This window comes from Sinocyclocheilus rhinocerous, unplaced genomic scaffold, assembly GCF_001515625.1.
Source record: "Sinocyclocheilus rhinocerous isolate Xijiao unplaced genomic scaffold, SAMN03320098_v1.1 scaffold2050, whole genome shotgun sequence".
In the NCBI taxonomy this organism is placed as follows: domain Eukaryota; kingdom Metazoa; phylum Chordata; class Actinopteri; order Cypriniformes; family Cyprinidae; genus Sinocyclocheilus; species Sinocyclocheilus rhinocerous.
The window spans coordinates 250,056-274,884 of record NW_015661574.1 but is presented as its reverse complement, the minus strand read 5'-3'; the positions used below and the strand labels follow the sequence as shown (position 1 = coordinate 274,884).

At 37.0% G+C, this 24,829-nt stretch overlaps 4 protein-coding genes across 5 annotated transcripts in view; 1 reads left to right on the top strand and 3 right to left on the bottom strand.

Moving 5' to 3' along the window:
- Positions 1-5,935, bottom strand: part of LOC107726393 (sentrin-specific protease 3-like) — a 9,170-nt gene extending 3,235 nt beyond the window's left edge. The window contains exons 1-5 of one of the 2 annotated variants that reach the window (XM_016535952.1): positions 5,778-5,935; positions 2,920-3,631; positions 1,436-1,597; positions 1,218-1,329; positions 944-1,091 (exon numbers count right to left, since the gene is read on the bottom strand). In XM_016535952.1, coding sequence (XP_016391438.1) covers positions 944-1,091; positions 1,218-1,329; positions 1,436-1,597; positions 2,920-3,589 — 1,092 coding nt within the window. In that variant the 5' untranslated portion in view covers positions 3,590-3,631; positions 5,778-5,935. The remainder of the gene's footprint in view (positions 1-943; positions 1,092-1,217; positions 1,330-1,435; positions 1,598-2,919; positions 3,632-5,777) is intronic. The other variant, XM_016535953.1, reaches the window with a different exon arrangement.
- Positions 5,936-7,980: 2,045 nt separating this feature from the next.
- On the bottom strand, positions 7,981-10,412 carry LOC107726366 (phospholipid scramblase 2-like). The gene is made up of 7 exons (XM_016535910.1): positions 10,344-10,412; positions 9,851-9,920; positions 9,371-9,413; positions 9,002-9,222; positions 8,649-8,810; positions 8,284-8,442; positions 7,981-8,170 (listed from the first exon to the last, which is right to left on the bottom strand). The coding sequence occupies exons 2-7, from the start codon at positions 9,908-9,910 to the stop codon at positions 8,111-8,113; spliced, it is 705 nt and encodes a 234-aa protein (XP_016391396.1). The 5' UTR covers positions 9,911-9,920; positions 10,344-10,412; the 3' UTR covers positions 7,981-8,110.
- Positions 10,413-11,353: 941 nt separating this feature from the next.
- Positions 11,354-16,567, bottom strand: LOC107726379 (PHD finger protein 23A). Its single transcript, XM_016535934.1, has 5 exons — positions 15,979-16,567; positions 15,376-15,407; positions 15,008-15,100; positions 12,133-12,676; positions 11,354-11,958 (listed from the first exon to the last, which is right to left on the bottom strand). The coding sequence occupies exons 1-5, from the start codon at positions 16,004-16,006 to the stop codon at positions 11,765-11,767; spliced, it is 891 nt and encodes a 296-aa protein (XP_016391420.1). The 5' UTR covers positions 16,007-16,567; the 3' UTR covers positions 11,354-11,764.
- Positions 16,568-16,652: 85 nt separating this feature from the next.
- Positions 16,653-24,829, top strand: part of LOC107726357 (V-type proton ATPase catalytic subunit A) — a 14,115-nt gene continuing 5,938 nt past the window's right edge. The window contains exons 1-13 of the mRNA XM_016535900.1: positions 16,653-17,066; positions 17,690-17,788; positions 17,933-18,063; positions 18,986-19,123; positions 19,342-19,493; positions 20,453-20,615; positions 20,778-20,886; positions 21,006-21,128; positions 21,830-21,944; positions 23,053-23,116; positions 23,257-23,460; positions 23,654-23,748; positions 23,891-24,062. Coding sequence (XP_016391386.1) covers positions 17,707-17,788; positions 17,933-18,063; positions 18,986-19,123; positions 19,342-19,493; positions 20,453-20,615; positions 20,778-20,886; positions 21,006-21,128; positions 21,830-21,944; positions 23,053-23,116; positions 23,257-23,460; positions 23,654-23,748; positions 23,891-24,062 — 1,548 coding nt within the window. The 5' untranslated portion in view covers positions 16,653-17,066; positions 17,690-17,706. The remainder of the gene's footprint in view (positions 17,067-17,689; positions 17,789-17,932; positions 18,064-18,985; positions 19,124-19,341; positions 19,494-20,452; positions 20,616-20,777; positions 20,887-21,005; positions 21,129-21,829; positions 21,945-23,052; positions 23,117-23,256; positions 23,461-23,653; positions 23,749-23,890; positions 24,063-24,829) is intronic.

Here is a 24,829-nt window from a genome sequence, read left to right as displayed (position 1 = left end):
CCAAACAAAGTAGTTTCGCTTTCACAACGAAACACAGCTTCTTCACGACATGGCAGCGGCGGCAACAACAATACTACAGCGAGAATAAAAGTTACGCCTTCTTTCTTTGCGTGAACATTTGGGCGGCGTTATGCAAATCTTCCCACATTGTGACGTAGACATGTGGTGGGCGTGTTAGAACGAGGCGTTTTAGGTAGGCGTGGTTGACCCTTGACTTTTATAAATAATATGAGATAGGGCAGAGAGCATCACAAATGGGCGGGACTTCCCCCGAGTATGATGTCATAGTAGTGAGAAATCTGGAACTGCTAGTGTGGAGAGACTGTTTATGATTTATTGGGATTATAAAACAATGAGTGGGTGGATTTTTACCATTATAAGCTGGTTGTTTTCACACACTGCGGCCACACAACTATGTTCAAACACCTTATAAAAGTGATTTTTACATTCTATGGCACCTTTAAGACTGGTTTTGTGGTCAGGGTCACAAATCAGCATATTAGAATGACTTCTGAAAGATCATGTGACACAGAAGACTGGAGTTTTGACTGCTGAAAATTCAGCTTTGCCATCACAGAAATAAATTACCTTTTACAATGTATTCAAATAGAAAAGTTATTTTAAATTGTAATTATATTTCACAATATTACAGATTTTACTATATTTTTGATCAAATAAACGCAGCCTTGGTGAATATAAGAGACTTTCAAAAGATTTTTTTAAACTTTTGAACGATAGCGTATGCCTATTACAGGATGCATTGTGATGTGATAAAATAGGAAAGACATTGTAGAGTCACAATTTGAGTTGGTTCTGAATTTTATCCTAAATATAGATAAACAATCCAAGTGTACATATGATTAGTAAATGCGACCCACCCAATATTAATAATAATGTTCATTAATAATTAAAAATGAATAATATTATTAACCAAGAGGCCCACCTGATCGTTGAGCCAATTCTGACCATAGAGTGTGCTCAGATCATCCATGGTGAGGACATGACGTTTGTAATTTACACGAAACCCCCGCATCACTGCACTTCCGGACATGCGCTGGTAGGACTGCATTAAGTGTTGCACCATTACCTTCCTGTAAACAGGTACAAGTTAAAATGGTACAAACGGAGACTTCACAGTAAATTCTTTCATCTGTTTGGCATTTTAAATATTAAGATTCTATAATCCTTGTGACTGACTGGTATGAGCCCCCTCTGACCTGTGAGGACTTGAAAAGCTCTCATTGAAGATCTCCTGAAGATTCTCCACCACCTCATCCACATGGATGGGAATCAAACTGCCGTACTGCTGGAGAAACTCATCCAGAATACCTGAGAAAGAGGAAGAGTGAGAGAAGAATAACCACTGGGCAATAAAATGTTAAATACTACATGAAGTATGTTCCTGTTCCATATTTAGGAAAATCATACGTTGTACCTTGTACAAAAGAGATGTGTTCACTGCTAAGCTGATTCTGTGGGGAGGACTTTTCCCGTTGAGACTGGACATTAGCAGGGGAGGCCCGTCCTTCCCTGTCCCCCATGGTTGCACAATGGATACCATCCCTTCCTTTCGGAACTCCATATGTGCTACGGGTGTCTAAGAAATCAACAGGGGTCATTAATAGCCAATATGATGGATAAATGAACAGATGTCACAACTTGGAAAGCTGTGCAAGTTTCTTTCAGGTCCTCTGTACTATCATATGTATTTTTGTAATTTTAATGTCATTTACTGTAGCTTACCTTTGCTAAACCAGATTCTGGAACAATACTGACAATTTAAATAAATATTTAAATAAAGAAATCTATTAATTGTTTAATTTTATTTCATTTTCACCAGCATAAATAGTATTAAAATATTTTATAAAAAATATAAATTATATTTTAATGCACAGACAAATGTTCAAGCTTCCAAACATTCACATTTTACACTTTAAACTAAAAAACTAATTTAAAACAACAGGGCTCCAGACTGCGACCATTTTTTCTGCCTGTGCGACTAAATTTTATGTGCGGTCGCACTGGCGCGACCACCGCGTTGTTCAACTCATAAGCGCTGCCATTTCTGTTGCATATGAGAAACATCAAACTGCAGACGAAACTGAAAGCATAACGAAACCGCGCTACTCGTTTGAGCTGCGCAGCGCTTTGAGTGTAGAGCCTGGTTTATACTCGCCGCACGAGCGCGAAGGTGCGTGCAGCAAAAATGACACGAATATTGAGGAAACGATGGATGGTTTTCAAGCTAAAGTAAAGTAAAAGACCGCTTCTTAAACCAGAGAAGATGAATGATGAACATGTTGGTATTCTTGTGGGGAAAAAAAACAAAAACAAACATGCAAGCACTGTCACCGACAGCAAGTTTAGTTTTACTTTTCTTTTAGTTTTCATTTTGAAAACTTGTTATCTTTGCTGTTTACCTCACGTTATGCTATGGAAGCTCTCTTTTTTATTTATTTGATTCTATTGTTATTGTGCTTTTAAATTAAGAATAACAATGAATCCATCTTTTGTTTTAGTCTTAAAAAGTGAAATATGTATAGATGTATGTAAGCAAATCAGACAATTATCTTTTCTTGTAAAACGTGACAACAAGATCGCAAATTCGAAAGCATCCGAAGCCTGCGGCTTATAACACAGCAAAAGACGAACTCCCATTCACAAAATTCAAATCACAAATACTGAAGAAAAAGAACAGGTTGAATGTTTACCACTTACGTTTCCATATAACTATAAACTATAAGTTCATCAGCATGCATTGATAGAGCGACCAGTGGGAAGAATGAGTCTGGAGCCCTGAACAAGATAGGCATCACATGCTAAACAATTAATATTATCAACTCTTTTAAAAAAGTTGGAAAAACTAACATTATTTTCCAAAATTATATCACAAATGTCAATAAGAGAGTTCATACTCACCGGATAAATCAGCTCCCTTGTCCTCTGCTGTCCCCAAATATCCTTTTGGGTCTCCATTTAACAATGAACTGCCAGGCAGTCTCTGAAAAGGTCGACTGCGATAGTGGCGGCGTCTGTGACATCTGCGTACCCTCCTGTATCCCATAGTTCCTGCCCATTTGGCTCGCTGGCGCCAAGTTCTCCAAAGCTGGGCCAAACGGTAGTGAACACTCACACACCTCTGGCCCTGATAGCGCAACCGGGCTAGCTTCCTCTCTTTGAGCGGACTGGGGCTAGTCTGGGCCAAGCAGTGGGTAAAGTCACCTGTAACACTGACATCCATTTCCACTAGCCGTGAGTGCTCTGGCGAGCCCCATTCCTCATCGTCACCTTTATCATTACGCTGCAAATCACCCTCAGCTTTCTTGTCCTCCTTTTCACTCTCCATGTCCACATTTTCCTCCTCGTCCTTCACCTCAGGGACAGTAAAGTCTGCACCCCACATCCTGACGTCCTCCTCTCTGCGTCTCAGTTTGAAGTGGGCTGGGCTCGGTGCATGTTGGGCCATGGTTGGATTCATTAAATGGCCACCTCCAATGGCACCCCCACCCCCAGTGCCCTCCTGCCCCGCTGTCAGCGTCAGCTCATTGGACCAGTGTGTTTGAGCCAGGCTGCTGCCACTGTCTCTCATGATCCAGGAGCACCCTACGACCTGCACCAGCCTGCCTCCTCGCTAATGCATGACAAAAAACATGTCAATTGTCAGAGTAGAGAACCAACAGATTGCTAAATGGAAAAAAAATAAGAATGCAAGCACATTCAGTGACCTAAAATGTGAATAAAACTCTAGTTGACATTTGAGATACAAATATTAACTCAGCAAGATTATTTTTTGTGCATTTTAATTTGTTAATATTAGGCGTTTATGCAGTCCAAATGACCAAACTAAGAACAACCGAAGAACAACAAAAGTGTAGAAGATACCAAACTAGTTAAAAAACAGACTTATGAAAAAGGTCTAGTCTCAATATATTTAGTATATGTGTCACTAATCAGGTTCTTTACCATTATTTACTCACCCGCAAGTTGCTCCAAACCTGTGAGTCTTTCTTCTGCCGAGCACAAAAGATAATATTTTGAAAAATGTTGATAACCAAGCAGTTGACGATAACTTCTATAGTTTGTTCCATACTATGGCAGTCAGTGACTACCATCAAATGTGTAATTACCAATATTCTTCAAAATATCTTCTTTTGTGTTCAGCAGAAGAGAGAAACTCACGCAGATTTAGAACAACTTGCGGGTGAGTAAATTACGATAGAATTGAACTTTGAATGTTGAATTTGATTTTAGTGCACCAATTTTTTTTTAGGTAGCACAGATGTGGATCAAGTAGCATGGATCAATTGTTCACTTCAAGACAAGTAATGTGCGGTAACAAAGTAAATAGGCTCAGTCTTGATATAATGAGGACTTAAATAAAATACATTTAAATAATACTAATAAATAGTTCTAATTTTATATTTTTAATCAGGCCTCACTTGAAAATGTTTAACTGTAGGCAATTATTGGAGGGTGGCCTTTGAGATGAAAACAACAACAACAAATTTTCATAACATTTCCAACTATTAACTAACTTAATAACAATCTAACTTATGAGGTGTTATAACATGTCACAATATATAACAATACAAAAATGCAACAATATGTATCATGGATAGTGACAATATGTATTGTGTATAATTCACCAAAAATTTTGAATTATAGTTTAGACAGATTTAACTTAGCATCAAATATGGTAATGGTCAAACATTTGAGCTTTCATGTTTATTGATTATTAATAATTAACTACAAATTGATTATTTAATAAAATACGATATTTAAAACTTAAATATATGTAGTCAGGGTAAGAGTGTACTGTATTTTAACAGAATTTAGTATTTTTAGCTAAGCAAAATCATGAATACTTCTGTTCTGGTGTAATATTTGCTCTGTGCAAGGAGAAGGATCAAGTTCAGGCCTACTCAAGTCCATTCCTGATGTAATATAGTACTTTTTGATAACTCTTTGTCATATATCTTAGAAGTAATCATTTTTTAAAAATTAACTATTTTAGCCTCGTTTAAAGTATCATGAGAGTATGTATGGTAAGATTCATATAGTTTATCACTGTGTATCAAACCAAATCAAGATATGAGTGTATTGTTTACCCCATAATGAATAGGTAAGTATTTTCTTTTGAAGCTATGTCAGTAGTTTTTTATTGACAGTTAATATGAAGTAATGTTGAGAATTTTTGCTTGAGAGTTTGAGAGGGGGTCACTGCGTCTCAAAGGCTCAAAACGTCTGGTATATAGGCCTAATATACGATTATGCGTACATAGAGATCACTGGACTGACACTGACGTCTCTTAAGAAAACCAGAGAAAACACTTATAGATGTTAGGACAATGTATTCATTTAAACGCTTACGTAAAAGTACTTTCATTTTAATGTTATTTAAAGCAAAACTAGCACATGTATTTGGCTGTATTTTGTCCATGCAGTTGTCAGCTTTCACGCAAGAAGAAAGGCAAAGCAACGGCAGTGCTGGAGCAGCGGAGATAAACTCGTGCACGATGCGCTTTGTTCTGCTCTTTTACTCTGAATTATGCGAAAAGTGTGAAGTGGAGCAGGCTTTGTAGCATCGCTAATACACCAGTCTGGTATTTGGCTAAAATTATATTTCAAGTTTCTTACTAGAGCAGAGCGCCACAAGCATTGGTCATATAACGCATCATTCCAGCGGGCAAATCAAGCACCGATCACAAATAAACACTGTTCGGCCTCCGGGGTCGCGATGCAGAAAATGTGGGGTGTCGGCACCAGCGATTACTCACCGTTTAACCGTAACCTCAAGCCAAAAGCTTAGGCGTTGTCTGCCAACGCAAAAAGCGAATAACTACGTTTTGCGAGGATATTAAATGATAAAATGATTTAAATCTCGGCTCATTCAATGAGAGCTGGCGCTTCTTTAGAGCGAAAACACTCTTCTTCCGCCGCGTCTCTATGACGTCACGTCAGTGTTCGCGATGGGCAGGAATATAAAACGCATCAAGAGACACATTCTACGGACTTGGATGAAACATTTTGGAAATCTCAGTGGAGAAAATCTATTTTTTTCAGTCACGGCACTTCGCATTCAGCAGGAGTTATGGTTTTGATGAACAGATTTAAAGGAGAAGTTCTGAACTTTGTTAAGTGCGAGAACGGAAGATGGGTTATTCTAACTGTGAAATTAGACAATACTACATTTATTCTTTGTAATATTTAAAATTGTATATACATAAACTAAAATGCTTAAATTCATCCCCAATATTTAAGGTATTTTTAGTGGAATTTGATTGTTTTCTTTCTTCTCTGAAAGTCATTAACATGTTTAAAATATTATGACATTATTTTCAGTGCCCGTTACTAATTAATGTCACACTTTGTATAGCACTGACTGTCTTATGCTATGCTCTGTTTGTTATTTGTTCTATTTTCATTAATAAAAAATAAAAAAAAGAATATAAAATGCATCTGAAAAATTATTGTTTATCAGTTTTATGTTGATGGTTGTATTATTTTTTTGTATACTGTTCTTGATTTTTGAGTATTAATAAAAAAATACATCTGAAAATTAATTTGTGAGAATTGTCCTATACAGTAGGATCCAATAAGTGTTTCTTCAAATTATTATACATATTTTAAAATAATTTTCTCTGAAATGCCCCACACATTAAAAAAAAGTGAATAAAATATGTGTATAATGGAAATATTCACAGACATAAATAATTAATTGTGACGATTAAATGAAAAGTGTAATATTGTTATAATCTTGATTGATATGAAGATAGGAAGATCAGGCCCTTTCTTTCAGAACATGCAACACAACTCCTTGTTCAAGCTCTTGTTCTGTCCAGGCTGGACTATTGCAATGCTCTCTTGGCAGGTCTTCCAGCCACTTCTATCAAACCTCTACAATTAATCCAAAATGCTGCTGCAAGATTAATCTTTAATGAGCCGAAAAGAACGCATGTCACACCTCTGTTCATCAATTTGCACTGGCTACCAGTAGCTGCTCACATTAAATTCAAGGCATTAATGTTTGCCTACAAAACCACCCCTGTGTGTGTGTGTGTGTATAATATATATGTATATATATATATATACAGTATATATATATATATGTGTATATATATATACAGCTTGCTACGTGTACTGCGTTAGGCTAACCGAGACTTGTCATTTGCACTTATATATTGTTGCTCTTTTGTTAGTTTTGACTGCTTTTATTGTCCTCATTTGTAAGTCGCTTTGGATAAAAGCGTCTGCTAAATGACTAAATGTAAATGTAAATGATATAGTAGGCTACAACATTTAAGCAGAGTAGAGTTCTAAAAACTTGATTCTCCACTGTAAGCATCATTGAATTGATGTTTGTTTGTTTTTTTCTCAGGTGATATTAACCCTTGGATACATGGTGTCTACTACAGTGGACTGATTCAGTGTTTAGCTATTCAGGTTGCTACATTCAAACTTTATGAAAATCCAGAGGCCAATGAGGATATTTGGCGAATCCTACAATTATGCACCCCTAAATGGGTGAACGATCAATCAGCTCTCTATTTGCAAATGACCACTAAAAAATTGCATATTTTAATAATTATGTATGCCATTCCTGGATATGTGCTATTTTTGGCACAATGTCTGCAGAAAAAGCCTACTCACGCACTGTAGTTGTAAACTATGACCAGAAATTAATATTCATAATCAGCAATGATCATCTATATCTGTGATAATCATTGGGCAAATGTTGGGTTGTTCATGACAACTTCTTTCCATTGATGTTCACAAAAAAAAAAAGATGGAAAGTAATTACTCTGAACTTTATCATCATAAAACTGGTGATGCATGACATGTTTCAGAGGTGTGGTCATAGAAACATTTTTTTTTCTAGAGGGCAAAGAGATTTCAGTAGGAAATGTACAGTATTATTTGATATTCTTACAAAAGAGAAAATCAACAGCAAAACATTGTTTATCTATAGCCAGACTGGGTTACATCTATTTTGTAAAAATGCTTTTATAGTGATTTTACTGATGTTAGTACATACAAGTGGTAACGGTAGTGATACTACATATGAATATACCAGAGAAATCAAGAACCTCAAACTATCTCCCACTCCCTACTAGCCAAACACACTGCATCGCTGTCCAGAGTCACCGGTCTGCTCAAAGAACATGAAGTCCTGCAGGACAACACAGAGAAATGATCAAATGAAATATATGAATGGTCATATAAAGAAAGTAACAGGAAGTAGCTAAACTGGTGGATGAATGAATGTTTTGTGTCATATCTCACTATAAGGAAACATGCTCCCAGCAGAACTGCTTTCATCCTCACATCCAAGTCCATGGGAAAGTTAATGCCAAAATTATCTGTATCAGTCAGTGATTCTTTGATCAAGCCAGTCCACTGTTTACTGATACGACCTACAGAATGCCCATCCTTACCGGTAACCTGCACAGGACAGACAAACGCACATAACCTTTTGTCAAACTTAAATTTTTTTTTTAGTCTGTAAAACACAACATGAATATTAACACTAGTAATAATTGTGAAATCCTTAAATAATCATTCACCAGATACTGTATGTTGCAATCTCTCAAAAATAATCACGGTCACACATACATGGCGAACAGACACAATCACACATAAATACATACGTCAAAATCCACATCCCCACAGCAGCTGATGGCACACAAAGGCCCTTCGATGGACAGCACCTTTGTTTTAGACATGTCATAGATGGAGAACTTGGGCTTAAACATGTGCCAGTCTTGCTTGATGTAACCTATTGTATTCCCCGGTGGAGCCTGTACCTCCATCTTCAGTCAATGCCACATCCAGACAGGAAAAAGAACCGGAGAATGGGTTATAGAAATACATATAGAGTTTAACATATTTATAGTAAATTATGCAATTTCAGCAATCTATCTTGTTGAAATGTTTTTTCTCTCTCTTCAAAGGTCAGAAAAACTCTACACAGAACTTCTGCAGCTGCATTCTGAGTTGTTACCTCTTGAAGACAGCAGGGGAAACAGCAGGATGTGCAGCGGTAAGGCCTGATTAAGTGAATGACCTCTTGATCAAAATTGTCTTTTATCTGCAGATCAAAACTCCTCAGAGGGCCACAGATATTCCGTGTGCAGCAGTCAGTGTTTTCTTTAGCATGGAAGATCTTTTGACCCACGCTGTTCTTAATCTCATACTGGTTATTAGTCTCAAAGCCAATAATTGCTGGAAAAGAAGAGAAATTGTTCATTAGCATTTGACTTATTATTTAGTGATAATTATTTAGTGATAAAGGGATAAATACAGATTTAAAGTTATTAAACTTTTTTTGTCATATATGAAAACAAAAGTTGAATAACTTCATATACTTTACCTTCAAGGAGCTCAATCTTTTGATGGACTAATATCTGGTCAATCTGTTAGAGCAGAACAGGAAGCAGAGATATTCCATTATACATTTTCCTATCATAAGATATACCAATTATTGTGTACACCTTTAAGGGATCGTTCAACCAAAAATGGAGATTCTGTCACCGTTTACTCACCCTCAATTTGGATCTCTTTCTTCTGCTGAACTCAAAAGAAGATATTTTGAAGAATGTTGGTAACCAAACAATTTCTGGTCCCCATGACTTCCATAGATTTCTCCATACTATGGAAGTCAATGGGGATTGGCAACTGTTTGCTTACTCACATTCTTCAAAACAGAAGAAAGAAACTGTTTGGAACCAAAGGTCATTTTTGGGTGAACTGTCCCTTTAACATATTATATTATTTGCGTATAGTGGAAATATGTAATTTTACAACTCTTACTGTCTTATTTACATTAATTCATTTCAAATGGCACACTCACTTGTGCAAGGTACTCCAAACCAGGTGGCACAGCCGCTGGATTAGAATAAAGCTCAGACATGTTGAACTCACTAAACAGCAAAAGGGTTTCCAATAAATAGTAAAGAATTCATTATTCCACACACCTCACAAATAAAACAAACCATTGTGCTTAACCGGTGTAAAATTACAGGAAATCATTTGTTTTTCATTATAGATCAACAACACAACACTCAAATGGTTATGGAAAAATCAACATGCTATCCTTTTAAGAGACACTAATCCACCGATGATCCTCTTAAGTATTTGAGGTCATTTCTATTATACAAAAATGTTTCATTACTTTGAAGCACAGAATATGTTGATAAAATATCCTGCCTACAAAATCGCAAAAATAGCATTTTCCTTTAAAGAAATTTGCATTAACTTGCAAATTTTAAGCAAACTACACAAATAAAAATTACATACTCAAAAATGAGAAGCTTGAATTGGTCAAATTTCATATATGCGCTTACCTTACATTAAGTAGCTGATTGTTGAAATAATGGCAAGCACAGCGTTACAGCAGATGAAGTGAAGAGTCACACACCTCTACTACAGCATGTGACGGGGGAAAGTGTGTATACGTGAATGTCTAGTCACACCCCGTTGCCTACACTCCCTTTGGATATTACTCACGGAAAGAGTAGTGACATCAGTAAACAAAACAGTGCACATGAACAACAGCTTGACTTTAAAAGAACATTTATTTTCAGAATTCACTGCTGTAAATGGTCAGAAAAATATAGCATTTCCTCATCATTCGAACATATACACCTGTACATACATGTACTATTATACACTGGGATGAGCAGGACATAAACAAAATAAGAGAAATCTGTTTTCAGTCTTAAAATCAAAAACATTTCTAGCATTGTATTTGACAGAATACACAAATAGCAAAAATCAAGCAATAAAACGATCTAAATTTGCTGATATTTGCCTAACAATGGTCAAAGGTTAATCTGAGAACATCCTGTAACAATAAAAGTGAGGATATTTGAACAGCGTTTGAGAGTTGTACAGATCTGTGTTGGAGGTATCCCTTATCTACCACTCCTATTTGCACACATCAAGTCTTTCATACAGTGCTCCATGACCCAAATAAGGTGTGTCTGTTTAGTGCGACACCTGTGCTGAGGTTCCCGCAGGTGCAAGACTGAAAAACACTGGATTAGAACATCTCTTCATTGGAAGTGGAGTTGCTTTAATGGATGCATGTGCACGGCTTTTGGAGGGAAATGGGGTTAAATGTCAAGAAAACTTAATGGTCCTAAAATATGCTCAATTTTCTTTTGACTTGGAGAGAAATATGACCCAGACACATCCTTGACAGGTTTTGTGAGATTCACCCATCTAGACATTCATCACTGAGGGGATATATATATATATATATATATATAAATAAGTGTATAATATGTAAATAAGAGACAACAGCTGTGAAATACCAGAGGGCCAATGGTATCGAGCTTATATATATATATATATATATATATATATATATATATAAATAAGTGTATAATATGTAAATAAGAGACAACAGCTGTGAAATACCAGAGGGCCAAGGGAGATGTTCATTTATTTATCCACATAATATGTGGTCAGTGCACATTTGCCACCAATTATAATTTTAGGTTTGTGTACAATCAAAAACACACCACTCATATAGTAGTGCAAATAAGTGCAGTTTTAGTACACCTTAAACCTGATAAACACTTAATGCCATAAACCAAGACCAGTCTTTCAGCACAGAACAAAGGAGAACAAATGGAGATATATATAAAAAAAAAAAAAAAAAAAAAAAAAAAAAAAAAAAAAAAAAAAAAAAAAAAAAAAGAGATATGAGAACATCTCATCCATTTAAATAGACACAAGATCTGCACCCACACATTCATTCTCAGTGGTCTCTTTTGACCATGGAGCCCTGAGAGTCCCTGCATCTGTAGCAGTAGAAAATGTCAGGTACGTTGGACTTCTTAATCTTAGCGCAGGAGAGATGGACCCAAATGGAGCACTCGTCACATTCAATCATGGGACGTCCGGCAAAAGGCTTCCCGCAATAACACGTAACCAAATCCCAAGAATCATCACCTACAATGGATAAAACAAAATAAGGTTATGATCAGATGTTTTCTTCAAGGACAGATAAAATAGGACTTGACGGTATGACAGGCAAAAAATTTGTTTACATTAATGACAGAAATGTTATTATAGCTATATATATTAAATACAGCACTAGCATACCAAGTCTAAACAGACACTTACCAGACTCAACCATAATATCCTCATCAGTCACCAATGTGTCCGTTTCACAAGAGCTCAGGTCTGTTTCTTGATTGGACTCCAGTTTAAGCCCCGCCTCATGCATGTGAACGGCCTGTTCAGTTAGCCCCTCCTCCTTTTGAAACCCCTCGCTTGTGGATGGAAAGTGTCTCTCAGCCTTTACTGATCTCTTCATTTTCTTTAGTGCTGCTTTCGCTTGTTTGTGTGCCCTTGCCTCTGAGATGCTTTTCCTCGGCCCTCCTAAAGAGAAGCGCCCGAGTTTCTTCACCTTCTTCCTCTCAGCTTTACTATCCAGATGGATCTGGTTCAGAGAGTCTTTCAATCTCATCTTGTCTAAGGAGCTGTCCGACTGAAGATGGCTGAACTCTGTGCTGCTGCTGCTGTCTGTCTCAGCTTTGTGGACCAAACATTGAATGTTGTTGAGGTCAGAGTGTGCTTCTGTCCAGCTATCCTTTACAGACCCTTCGGCTGAGAGCTCAGAAAGCTCGTGTGCACATGGAGAAGAAGACGGAGACCATGAACTCTCCTGGAAACACAAATCACCACAATTTACCCTCATAATCCTTTCAAAATCTGCATACAATTTTGCATTGCATGGTGGAAAGTAAGCTTATATTTTACACATATACATATATAAATAATTCAAAATGTACATAAACTACAGAAAAAAAAAACTGTGATAGGGAATTAAAAAAAAATATTCATGAGAAATTTTATTGGAATGTATCACTATATAAATTTATAAGAACATACAATCGGAGATTTACCAGAATCACGTACACAGGGTTATTTGGCAAACAAAAAAAGAAAATGATTTTCCTTGAAACTAACTAGTAACGTATCTGCCATTGCCATTAGCCCTTGACAGGCTCAGACTACAGATTATGGTGGGATATTTGAAACCGCAATACCAAGGAAGTTTACTCACTACAATATGGTGGAAACACATGTAACATTTAGGATGCTTTTGATATTAAGTTTTGCTGGTTAGCTTTGTCCTTGACAGGGTACAAGATGACCTACAATCTAAAACATGAAATTTCTGAAATTGTTTTGTTCAAAAAAAAAAAAAGGTAAATTAAATACTAGGAAATTCATATAAAACAGGAAATATACAAAGACAGTTTACTACAGAAAACTACAGTTCAGTTCAATTAACAACAACAAAAACATTAAAATGGTCCAAGAACTGGTAACTTAACCAGGGTTCGTACAGATACTGCAAAATAAAATTCCAGGACTTTCAAGGACTTGCACTACTTTTTTGGTTTTCAAGGACTAAAATCAGATCTCACTTTTCACTTATCAAAAAATAGTGTTATTATGTTTCAAATTCTAATATATAAACTAATAAAACAAATGATACAAATAAAGTGCAGCACATGCAAAGAATGAAATGACTGTGGCAATGTTAGGCTAACCGAGACTTGTCATTTGCACATATATTGTTGCTCTTTTGTTAGTTTTGACTGCTTTTATTGTCCTCATTTGTAAGTCGCTTTGGATAAAAGCGTCTGCTAAATGACTAAATGTAAATGTAAATGCAAAAACTTCTGATTGGCTAGTAATGTTAGTTTGGTTGAGAGTGAAAGCTGTGTTCCGCTCATACATTGGTAGGCGAACTCATGAACTCGAACGTGATATCAACAAATGTTTTTAAATGTAGGACGACTATCTTTTTTTCTCTCGCAGCCAAACGCCGCACGCCGGAGAGAACTTTAAGCCCTGCATTAATTTTTAAAAAAAGCATCAAACACATTAACTCACATAAACTTTCACTGTCAGATGAAGAAAACGATAAATTTAATTCATTAGTCCCAAAAGTGTGTGTGATATGGGAAAGCGGCTAAATATATTTTACACAAGTATTTTTGAGACTAATTTAATGCACGAAAAAAGTGGTAAATCCTCAGTTGATGTCTTAATTAAAAAGTTTAACTTTTGTAATGGTTATATCTCTTAAAAACGATTTTAAAAATGTATTAAATTGTGTGTAATTTGACATTTCCAAAGTTTGGTTTCCATACAAAAAGTTTAAATAAATGTTTATGTATCTCTTCTGGGTCAAAACAGACCAGAATGCATTATTAGGGTTTAGTATTTTTCCAAAAAAAAAAAAAAAACACTCAGCGGTGTGTGTCAGAGTCAGCAGCAGGTGATTATCATGAAGATGGTCAAAGTTAACACTTAATTGCTGTACAAAAAGACTATGTTTTATGACATTCAACTCACTTCTTTTTGAGGTGGAATGTACCCAGCATAGGCCAGGACAAAGCTGCAAAACTTATTGAAATCCTCTACGGTCCTCTTCCTACGCTCTGGAGGCTGGAACAAAGAAAATGGACATTAATAGTGACCAATCATTAATAGTCCATTTAGATTGATAACGTTACCTAAATACCTGTCTGTCTCCAATCTGAAACCATGTTCAATACCAAAATATTTTTGCCAATTACTGTCAGTGATTACAGGCAGATACTGATATTATCCACATCCCATCCCCCCCCCCAATGTTCGGCCACATGTGGCCTAAGCTATAAATAAGTAACGAGCCTGTGTCACCATTCAAAACCATTACAGAATACAACTGCGACAGCACTTACCAAAGCCTCCGTTTTACATTTCCGGACGGTGTCTGTAAAAGAAACAGAAGAAATCGGTATTACTGGCAGAACTATCTTCTTGGTCAAAACAGACCAGAAAGCATTATTAGGGTTTAGTATTTTTCCAAAAAAAAAACAAAAAAAAAAAACTCAGCGGTGTGTCAGAGTCAGCAGCAGGTGATTATCATGAAGATGGTCAAAGTTAACACTTAATTGCTGTACAAAAAGACTATGTTTTATGACATTCAACTCACTTCTTTTTGAGGTGGAATGTACCCAGCATAGGCCAGGACAAAGCTGCAAAACTTATTGAAATCCTCCACGGTCCTCTTCCTACGCTCTGGAGGCTGGAACAAAGAAAATGGACATTAATAGTGACCAATCATTAATAGTCCATTTAGATTGATAACGTTACCTAAATACCTGTCTGTCTCCAATCTGAAACCATGTTCAATACCAAAATATTTTTGCCAATTACTGTCAGTGATTACAGGCAGATACTGATATTATCCACATCCCACCCCCCCCCATGTTCGGCCACATGTGGCCTAAGCTATAAATAAGTAACGAGCCTGTGTCACCATTCAAAACCATTACAGAATACAACTGCGACAGCACTTACCAAAGCCTCCGTTTTACATTTCCGGACGGTGTCTGTAAAAGAAACAGAAGAAATCGGTATTACTGGCAGAACCTGTTAATGTTAAACGCTGAAACTACAATCTTAAATGAACTGTCAAGTTAGCTTTAGCCTAGACTAATTGGATACTGAGTAACTTAAAAGTAATTTCCTTACGTGATTATTGGAATGCTACAGATGTAAACGTAAGAAATTTCGAAACATTAAACATTGTTGCAAGTGTTTTGAGGACTCATTTGCTCGAGTAAACATATTAACATCCGAAGAGAAGCTGCTTATGCTAAAAGCTAAAGAGCAGACGCAACCATGTCAAGTCAGCAAAACAAGGAAGCGAATTGGCATCGGAACTATTCAAGTATGCTTAGAAAATGATGTTATGTATCTGGAGATAGTAGAGGCCATGTTAAGTGTACTTAACCTAAGAGGATAGCTCACTTCTAGCACGAGTAGTTAATCCATTCAGGAGCGCTTTGTTAAATGGTGTTACACGAAACTCGTTTAAAACTTCGAGTACTGGTGTGACACTAAAATAAAATTGAAAAGAGTAGTATGTAACGTTATACAATAAAAAAATCACATATTTACCTTGGTGATGATCCATAATACCCAACATGGTGGGGTAGTACCATAAAGTTGGGTTCTTCTTGATGTTGGCTGTTTGATTTCCTGCTAATGATCTAGTGGACTCAATTTGAGGAAAAGCGAAATGTCTTCCAGTTGAAGTCCGGTTGCTTTTGAATTTAACAGATAACTAATAAGCTACCGCACAACCAAAGGAGGTCTGCCATATGCTCAGAGTGGTCTTGTGATCAAAACTTGTAACACTAAACAAATGATCAGATTTTTCGACGATTAGATCATGGTTCAGCTAAAATTAAGCTGAACCGTGTATTATTTCGCCCAGACCTCGATGATGATGATGGTGCTATCTTCGATCCTCGTTGATCACCAGCGAATTTAAGCTGGTGGTTTTAGATCTACAAAACTGCTGACACCTTGATTGTATCCACAAACGCGAAGCAAAGACGAAAAAGTACTAAGTTCGCTATCAATTTTCGAATATTGAAAAATCAAAATCGAGCTTTTTGCAACTGCATTCAACAAAGTCTTGAACGTCTGGGTTACGCGCGGTCTCAACAGGAATCACCCTGTGACGCAACCACGCAAAGAGCGCCAGATTCCTTGCGTGATGCTTCTTCTTCTTCTTTAAATTTTATTGGCGGTTGGCATCCTTGCGTGATGCTTATTGATGTGAACGTAATGAATATGCATGACAGATCGTCAAAGATAATACAAAATCTGACAAAATAGACAACGCAGTTTTTATTCGTACGCAATTCTATACAATGGTGGAACACACAGTGCACAGGCTTTGTAAATGTCAACGGTTATAATGCGTGGCTGCTTGCAGTAACGTCCTTGTGTCCATAAAATGAACACAGGAAATGGAGAAACTGTGGTTCGATGGGCGCCATGTTGGATCAGATACGCTATACATATCCATGCAAAAACTCCTGTACGGGAGCCATAATGGCGCACTGTCTTTTGCACTGTGAACTCGGACTTCCTTAATCCTGGCAGGTCAGCTGACCTATGTCGTGACAGTTTTTTTTCCCTCGCTCCACTGCTTGATAGGATATTCCAAGGATTGTCGTTCATTTCATGCAAATACAGTAAGACTCATCGTTTCCTTTTTTTTTATACAATTGTATTTTTTTTATTACTATCAAACCGGGTAGTTTGATCCTATTTCCTACGCAGGTGAAATCTGCTCAGTTGCTGATCAGGCTTTGTTAGTAGCCATCTGTCACCTGACATCCAGTGGTTCCGTACGACAGCCTGCTAACGTAGATCTCGTAATTCAGTAGTTTTGGTCGTGTGAAGGCGTTTATTCATATATTTATTTATTTTAGCTGTGGTGGGTTTCGTACAGCAATCAAATTCCTAACATTTTTCATTTGATTTACAGCAGGAATATAGTTTGAATCTGAATGAATTCAACCAATACCGGTTGGCCATAGTGGTCCTATTAGTATTATGGTGTTGTCATCGAGAAAGTCTTTAAATTTGTCATCGGTAATTGAAATATTTACAATAACAATAAGATTGAAACTCACATTTGCTTTCGAGTATATTGATTAGAACTGGAACAAAACAGTAGACCCTGTGGTTCTATTGAAATTATGAAAATTGAAACGTCTTGTAATGGTGATTTAATGTTTGGCTTGTGTCTTGAACCACTGGACGATATTGGTGCAGTTTTAATGAATGAACTGTTTTACACTTTCTCCTTCAGGATTGCTAACACAGAGAATGGATTTTTCCAAGCTGCCTAAAATCCGAGATGAGGACCGTGAGGGTCAGTTCGGATATGTGCATGGAGTTTCAGGCCCAGGTAAAAATAAAAACATGTTCTGAAGTCACTTTGTTACAAAATTGAACATACAGCACAACATTTATCCCATAAGCAGTTTATTTTGACTGACAGATGTTGGTCATGAGATGGACAGGTTACAATCTGTGTGTCTGTTCATTGCAGTGGTGACGGCCTCTAGCATGGCAGGTGCGGCCATGTATGAACTGGTGCGTGTGGGCCACAGTGAGCTGGTGGGAGAAATTATCCGATTGGAGGGAGATATGGCAACCATCCAGGTATACGAGGAGACCTGTATCCTTTACCATTCATGAGTGATTTACGTACTCTACCATGCTTGAAAAGGTTTTAATCAAGAGTTTAAAGTTTTTATTTTATCATGGTTCAAATGGACCATTGACACTCCTAATTGAGATTGTAGATAGAGTGTCAATGGTCCATTTGAGAGATAGGTGTCGGTAATGCACTTATAAGTCTGCGATCCGTTGTAAAGCAAGAAGAAGACGCGTTACATGCCGGCTGAAGAAGAAGACACGAACACGCTCAAGACAGGTAAAAAACTATATAAATACTGTTCAGTTTCTTGCACAGAGCGATCTTTTCGTGTCTTTACACATCAATGTATCGTCACGAGCCGCAGGGTTTAATTTGGTTTTGTTTGTGTATGTTTTTTTTACTCAAAGCCGTGATTCCCATTCAGTTCCATTATAAGACTGACAGACTGCAACGGTTTGAGTTAAAAATCTTCGTTTGTGTTCTACTGAAGAAACAAAGTCACCTACATCTTGGATGCCCTGGGGGTAAGCAGATAAACATCACATTTACATTTTTGGGTGAACTATCCCTTTAATACGCCACACCTGCAACACATATTCCCTAGCACTCGTCATTTTCACAAAAGGTTGACATTTAAATGGATATATAATACATATTACAATGGAAATATAATACAAAATATTATTTTGCCATTAAAATGGCATCGTTCACCAAAAGGCAACAACTTTGGGGAACTATTAATTTTGTACCTACAATAATTTTGGAACTTAATTATCATGTGTAAAGAATGTGTATTTTAGTATTTTTGGAAATTGCATTCAAAATCCATTTGGGTCATAAATCTTAGCAGCCACATGCCCCTGAATGCGTATGACGTTTGTATTGAAATTATGCACTGGATGTTTGTTTACTTTAATTGGACTCTTTCATTGTTTTTTTCAGGTTGGAAGTCACATTACAGGAGGTGATATCTATGGATTTGTGTACGAGAACTCTCTCATCAAACACAAGATCATGCTGCCCCCTCGCAGCAGGGGAACAGTAACCTACCTCGCTCCGCCAGGAAATTATGATGTCTCTGTGAGTCAAGCTCACGATCATCCTCACATGTCCTGAAATACTACCACACTTTTATAGACAAGCACGCAAGAGTAGTTCACATCAATTTAAATTTATTTGTATAGCACCTAATAAAAGAAACAGTTGGATGGAAAAACTCCCTCAGATGTTTAGGTAAGATGAGGAAGAAACCTAATATTACTAAATACTGGAAATTCCCTTTTCATTGTGTGTGTCAGGATGTGGTGCTGGAACTGGAGTTTGAAGGAGTCAAGGAGAAGTTCACCATGGTGCAGGTGTGGCCTGTGCGACAGGTGAGGCCTGTTACTGAAAAACTACCTGCAAATCACCCCCTGCTGACTGGACAACGAGTACTGGACGCCCTCTTTCCGTGAGTCTCAAGCACACACACACATTATTGTTCCACATCTTAATAAAGTTTGTTGTGTGCTTAACTCTTTTTAAAAATATTTTTCTTGTTGGCCCACTGGTTAATTATCCTGTTAACATTTTTTTTTCCCGATTGATATTTCCGTAATCTTGCATTGGTAACAAGCCCCCACAAGCTTTCATGCTTGGGGTTGCCATATGTTAAGATTTTAAATCCCCCAATCAGAGCTTTTCTCTTAAATGGATACATTTTCTGTCTTCCCAACCTGGCAACCATGTGTACATGCTCTTTCTGGACTGCAGAAAAAGCACTGATAATCTGAAAACACAGACAAAAATGTATGTTGGAGTTTAGCGATTGTCACAGTGACATTCTGCTCCAATGAAAGTGTAATATAGCCGATCTGTTTTTCTTGAAATGAGCCAGAGAAGTGTTCCATGTAAAGGAAGGCGGAGCCTCAGCGCACATCTGCCTATTACGTAATCACCACGGACCAGTGGTAATACGAAGGTGTTTTGCATCCGGTGCAAACTTTTCCGGAGAGATCACTTTGGCAAGCCATTTCAAACTCCCAAAACGAACTTCGTTTTGCCCTGATTTTGTTCGAAATGACGTCACACCAGTTCGTTCTTCGATTTCATTTGAAGTATATCTGAGCCTTTAATGAGGCCGCTCGCTCTATTTGCTGCTGCTAAATCTGCAAACAAACCTTCTCATTGATGAAGTATAATAAATATACAAGTATAATGAATCATGAATGAGAAAAGGTAGAAGAGATCAGTTAAAACATGCATATTAGTTGACGTTCTCTTGATGAGAAAGTGCAATAATTCTGATGAAATGTAAAAAGTAATTTCTCAAAATACTGGTTAATAATTGTGATTATAAATTTTTAACTAAGAAATGATGATGATCAGTTTAAACATTATTTTACAGTCCTAATTTTTGCCGTTTTGCAGTTGTGTCCAAGGAGGGACCACAGCCATTCCAGGAGCCTTCGGCTGTGGTAAGACCGTGATCTCTCAGTCTCTCTCCAAATACTCCAACAGTGATGTCATCATTTACGTGGGTTGTGGAGAGCGTGGAAATGAGATGTCTGAAGTATTAAGAGACTTCCCTGAGGTTGGTATGGCACTGGGTTTAATGATGCTATACCTGGTCACTTTGATTAATACAATGTTTATGAATGTGATATGAAATTCAAAACTGGGGAAGTTCAAGTGACCCTGTCGAGTGGTTTAGTTGAACCTGGTTTAGATGATTGATAGTAATTTTGTTCAATAGCTAACTATGGAGGTGGACGGCAAGGTGGAGAGCATTATGAAGAGAACAGCACTGGTGGCCAACACCTCAAACATGCCTGTGGCTGCCAGAGAAGCCTCCATCTACACTGGTAAACTCAAGAGCCATCTGTATAAAGTGTGCTGTAATGCAATAAAACCTGTAAGAGAAAATCTATATAGTATGTACGCGGATGCATTTATCTTCATAACATGCCTTGTGTGTTAACAGGTATCACATTGTCGGAGTACTTCAGAGACATGGGCTATAACGTCAGTATGATGGCTGACTCCACCTCGCGTTGGGCTGAGGCTCTCAGGGAGATCTCCGGACGATTGGCTGAGATGCCTGCTGGTATGTACAGCTCTTTTGAACTTTCTGTTTAACAAAGAATCATGGTTTCCACAAAAATGTTAAGCAACACAACTGTTTTCAACATTGATAATAATAGGAAATGTTTCTTGAGCAGCAAATCAGCATATTAGAATAACTTCTGAAGGATCATGTGACATTGAAGACTGGAGTAATGACTGGTGAAAATTCAGGTTTGCATCACAGGAAAAAATTACATTTTAAAATATATTAAAATAGTTCTTCCAAATCAAATAAATGCAGCCTTGATGAGCATAAGAAACATAAAAAAAACTTACCAACCCTAAACTTTTGTGATTGCATGGTTGCTAAATCACAAAAGACTACTATTTAATTAAAAAAAAATTGCTGTCTGCATATACTGCATACTTTAAAGTTATGCTTGCTATTGGCACCAAAATGTGTGTAATACATATCTCAAACTGGAGATATTCCTCCAAATTGAGATATTGTTGCTATTTTGTTGTCATGTACACTGCATTTGTGGTAGCAGTGCAATTTTAATAACCAGCCAGCAAAATGACAGCATCAAAATGAGATATTAAATGATTAATAATTCACAGTCGCAACTGCAGTGCTTGTCACCACATTCACAACATGGTGTTTCGAGTAAATTATGCAGCCTTGTCCAAACCAAACTTTCTTATATTGGATAATCAAACTTCCCTGATTTCTGTCCACAGACAGTGGGTATCCCGCATACCTTGGAGCCCGTCTGGCATCGTTCTATGAGAGAGCAGGTCGAGTGAAGTGCCTGGGTAACCCAGAGAGAGAGGGCAGCGTCAGCATTGTGGGAGCGTAAGTACACTCAAATAACATTAAAGGTGACATATCATGAAAATCTGATTTTTCCAGGTTTTAAGTGCTATAATCAGGTCCCCGGTGCATCTACCAACCAAGGAAATGTGAAAAAGATTAACCCAGTAACTTTGTTTTGGTAAGCCTTTTTCTGCAAGCATCTGAAAAAATTAGCGCGTCTGATTTCGCTCCCTTGGTGACGTGGCAAAGGGATCTCATTATAATATTACCGACAACGGTGTACTAGCTCTAATGCCATGGCGAAAGTTTGAGCAAAACATGCTAACTGTTCTGTCATTGGCTGCACAGCCGAACGAAGAACACTATTTACAGTCCCAGCCTTAGAGGAGACAAGAGAGCAGTGGATTTATTGATTTATTTAATGTATATTGCTGCTGCCACATAGATCTAAAATAAACATGCGATTTATTTCCCAGCTGTTTACCTTCACCGACATAACCAACTGTTTTTTGTAACTTGTGCGTTTTTAATGTAAACTCGTGTGTGAATGAGAACATTAGTTTAGTACTCACTTGCTGTGACAGCTGCTTTCTGTCCGTGTGCTTCGGATGTGTGCGCTCAAAAAACCGTATATCAGAAGTTTAAACTAATATGGTTTAAAACGCATGATTTCAGCACGAATAAACATGATAATCAGAACCAAAACAGATGTTTTTTAGCAGGTATGAGCTGTAATGGCCCAGCTCTATTCTGGAAAAGGGGGCGTGGAGCAGCAGCTCATTTGCATTTAAAGAGACAGGCCTGAAAAACAGCAGTGTTTCTGCTTCCACTCAAAATAGGCATTTTCAAAATGATATAATAATATTATATTTTGAGTATTTTGAGCTGAAATTTCACAGACACATTCTGGGGATACCAGAGACTTATATTACATATTGTAAAAAGGGGCATAATATGTCTCCTTTAAGTGAGCTATTATAATAAATATGTAAATTGATGACAAGTTTGATTTATTATTTTGAGAAGGTTATGTAGGTTTGTAAAAAAAAATATATTACCTGTGTTTTTGTGGTGGTTTATAACTGCAGATGTTTCTGTTCTTTCCTCTCATTTTGTGATTCTTTTGGAAATGGACATTTCTCTACAGTGTGTCTCCCCCTGGTGGTGACTTCTCAGATCCCGTGACTTCTGCCACTCTTGGTATTGTGCAGGTGGGTGGATCCTATGAAAACCCATGACATTAACATGATGTGATGTTGTTGTTTTTGTTTTTTTGGTAATCATGTAACTGAAGCAGTAATAGAATCTTCCATTACTTTTTTCCCCCTCTCATTTGAACTGTTGCCCTCAGGTGTTTTGGGGTCTAGATAAGAAGCTTGCCCAGAGGAAACACTTCCCTTCTGTTAACTGGCTTATCAGTTACAGTAAATATACACGAGCACTGGATGAGTACTATGACAAACACTTCCAAGAGTTTGTGCCGCTGCGTACCAAAGCCAAAGAGATTCTGCAGGAGGAGGAGGACCTGGCTGAGATTGTGCAACTTGTTGGAAAGGTGTGTTTGTGTATGTTGTTTATCAAAAGGTGTTATTAAAACATAGAGTTTTTGCATTTTATATTTTTTGTGTAATGACATTTCTAATTAAATGTATTCAATGTATATAGTTTATTAAATATATTTGTATTAATAGTTTATATAATGTATTTGTATTGATTCTGAATGCATTTATTTTGTTTCTTCCCCATAGGCATCTCTGGCTGAGACGGATAAAATCACTCTGGAGGTGGCCAAACTCATTAAAGATGACTTCCTGCAGCAGAACGGTTACACTCCCTATGACAGGTTACCTATTCATCTGTACAATATGAAGAATGTGACATTCCCACAGACCCCTTTTTTAGCTGTCGTCTTGTTCTAGTTGCCTGTTTGTCAGTCTGTGCTAATTATTTCTCATATTATCTCCCTGTCTCTTTTTCTCTTCCAGGTTCTGTCCCTTCTATAAGACAGTGGGGATCTTGTCTAATATGATAGCTTTTTATGACCTGGCCCGGCATGCTGTCGAAACCACAGCGCAGAGCGATAACAAGATCACCTGGGCCCAGATCCGTGAACACATGGGAGAAATTCTTTATCGGATCAGCTCCATGAAGTTTAAGGTACCGTTTGCTCAAATACTGATGTTGGGATTTTTGTAGATGTAAAGGTCATAGACCACAGGTAAAACATAAATATGAAATTATAACTTTTATCTTAAAAAAACTTAAAAATTAGAAATGTTATGTTGGCAACTAACTGAAATAAGTTTAAGCTGAATTACAAAAAAAAACAAAAAAAAAATTCAAGCTAAATAGAAATATAAACCCCCCCAAAAAAACGAATAAAAATGCCAAAAGCACATAACAAAATTACTAAAACCTAAACTAAAATTAACGTGAAAACCAAAAATATGAAAATAAAACCTAATTCAATTATTGATAAATACTATAATACTATATAATAGTGTATACACCATTATATCTTGTATTTTATTCACATGTCTTTATTTTTTATTATCTGTGTGTTGTTGTTGTCTGTGTACTGAAAGCTTCTGTCACCAAAACAAATTCCTTGTATGTGCACACATACTTGGCAATAAAGCTCTTTCTGATTCTGATTATTGTCTGATTATTTAATGAGGATGTAGGGTTGAGTCTATTGTGTCCCATCCTGTTTTCAACCAAAAGACCATACAATTATTTGTAAAATGTTTAAAAGTGTTTGAATATGTGACCCTGCCTGTGAAAACCCAGCTAAAGTCATTGTTTTTGTGATTTACTGTTTTCTACATAAAATCATCCTTCATAAAGATGCAGAACATTCTGTGAAAATATAACCTTTATATCTTTAATATTGACTGAGTAAGGCCATGTCAAAGATTGAAATC

Excerpts from the sequence above, each read along its gene's own strand:
- LOC107726366 (XM_016535910.1), bottom strand. The coding sequence starts at position 9,910 with ATGTCTGAGCTTTATTCTAATCCAGCGGCTGTGCCACCTGGTTTGGAG. Across the intron at positions 9,223-9,370 it reads AAAGATTGAGCTCCTTGAAG|CAATTATTGGCTTTGAGACT; the intron begins GTAAAGTATATG and ends CTTCTTTTCCAG. Across the intron at positions 8,811-9,001 it reads TCCCCTGCTGTCTTCAAGAG|ATGGAGGTACAGGCTCCACC; the intron begins GTAACAACTCAG and ends CATTGACTGAAG.
- LOC107726379 (XM_016535934.1), bottom strand. The coding sequence starts at position 16,006 with ATGTTGGGTATTATGGATCATCACCAAG. Across the intron at positions 15,408-15,978 it reads TATTATGGATCATCACCAAG|ACACCGTCCGGAAATGTAAA; the intron begins GTAAATATGTGA and ends TTTCTTTTACAG. Across the intron at positions 12,677-15,007 it reads ACATTCCACCTCAAAAAGAA|GAGAGTTCATGGTCTCCGTC; the intron begins GTGAGTTGAATG and ends TTGTGTTTCCAG.